The sequence below is a fragment of the Pleuronectes platessa genome, chromosome 10, assembly GCF_947347685.1.
Source record: "Pleuronectes platessa chromosome 10, fPlePla1.1, whole genome shotgun sequence".
Taxonomy (NCBI): domain Eukaryota; kingdom Metazoa; phylum Chordata; class Actinopteri; order Pleuronectiformes; family Pleuronectidae; genus Pleuronectes; species Pleuronectes platessa.
This window is the reverse complement of record NC_070635.1, coordinates 19005420-19006478: the sequence shown is the minus strand read 5'-3', so window position 1 is coordinate 19006478 and position 1059 is coordinate 19005420. Positions and strand designations below refer to the sequence as shown.

At 34.6% G+C, this 1059-nt stretch overlaps 1 protein-coding gene across 1 annotated transcript in view; it reads right to left on the bottom strand.

The window, feature by feature from the left end:
- wdr26a (WD repeat domain 26a) overlaps positions 1-972 on the bottom strand; it is an 11085-nt gene extending 10113 nt beyond the window's left edge. Inside the window, 1 exon segment of the mRNA XM_053433215.1 lies at positions 932-972. Within this exon segment, the coding sequence (XP_053289190.1) occupies positions 932-972 (41 nt within the window).
- Between the last annotated feature and the right edge of the window lie 87 nt (positions 973-1059).

Sequence of the window (1059 nt, the reverse complement as noted above, 5' to 3'; positions counted from 1 at the left end):
TGACAACAGACTGTAATTACTATGTAACCTGTTCATTCAAAACAAAGTTAGGTCATTTTTTTAAATCTTAACATTGTGGTATAGTTTTTAACTATGATGTCATATTAACGCCCTGAATGAAGCAAGTATACACTCACTTTTTTAGGAACACCCCACTAACACTGGGTAGTTTATGTCTTTGCTCTCAAACTGTCTTTGTTCGTCTTTGAGACTCCTGCTATGTGACATGGAGCATTATTCTGCTGGATGTATCTGATAGAAGATGGCAAACTGTGGCTATAAAGGGATGAACATGGTCAGAAACAATAATCTATTAGTTTTATAGTAGTGGTAATATTCAAATTTAATTGGCAAACAAGTTAACTTGTGATAGCCTGTGATATCTTCATATATGTATTGAGGTCTCCGAGAAAAAAAACATATTTGTAAAAACATTGTACTTTACACAATCGTGTGGTCACAGACCGAGTGAATGGTTGATGCCTACTGATTAAAACAGTCATTTATTGAACTTTATTGTCAGAAGTCGGTGCTTTTCTCTTTATATGACAAACTAGCATTTGATAAATACCTTTTTCTGCTCATCTGCTTTTATTTACTCAACTTTTAGTCCTAGAGTTTTGTTTATTATACTACTATGATGTGATATCTTTGTGTTCATGAATTCGTATAGTGCTGCATACCTGTATTTATCTATGTATTTATGATCTAATTCCTTGCAATTGTCCTGTTGTTTGCTATGCAACATGACAGTAAGACTTTATCAGATATGTTAAAAAAAGTATTTTAAAGGTCTCCTATTTCATTGCAGATGACAAGTTCAATTTATTCCAATTGACAATAAAATCAATCACAGAGAAGCAGTAGCTCTGATGTCAGAGCTCAAGTCTTCACTGTGGCTGCTCCAGTGCTTCTGTTTGTTTTCAGTCACCCTGCAGAGATGTTGAGATGAGAGCTGAGAACCTCTTCCATGATCAATGTGCTGCAGTTTTCCAAATACCTTTGTAGTAATCACGACACGTAGGCTTGTTTTTATTAGATTTCTTTAATCAACTCGCC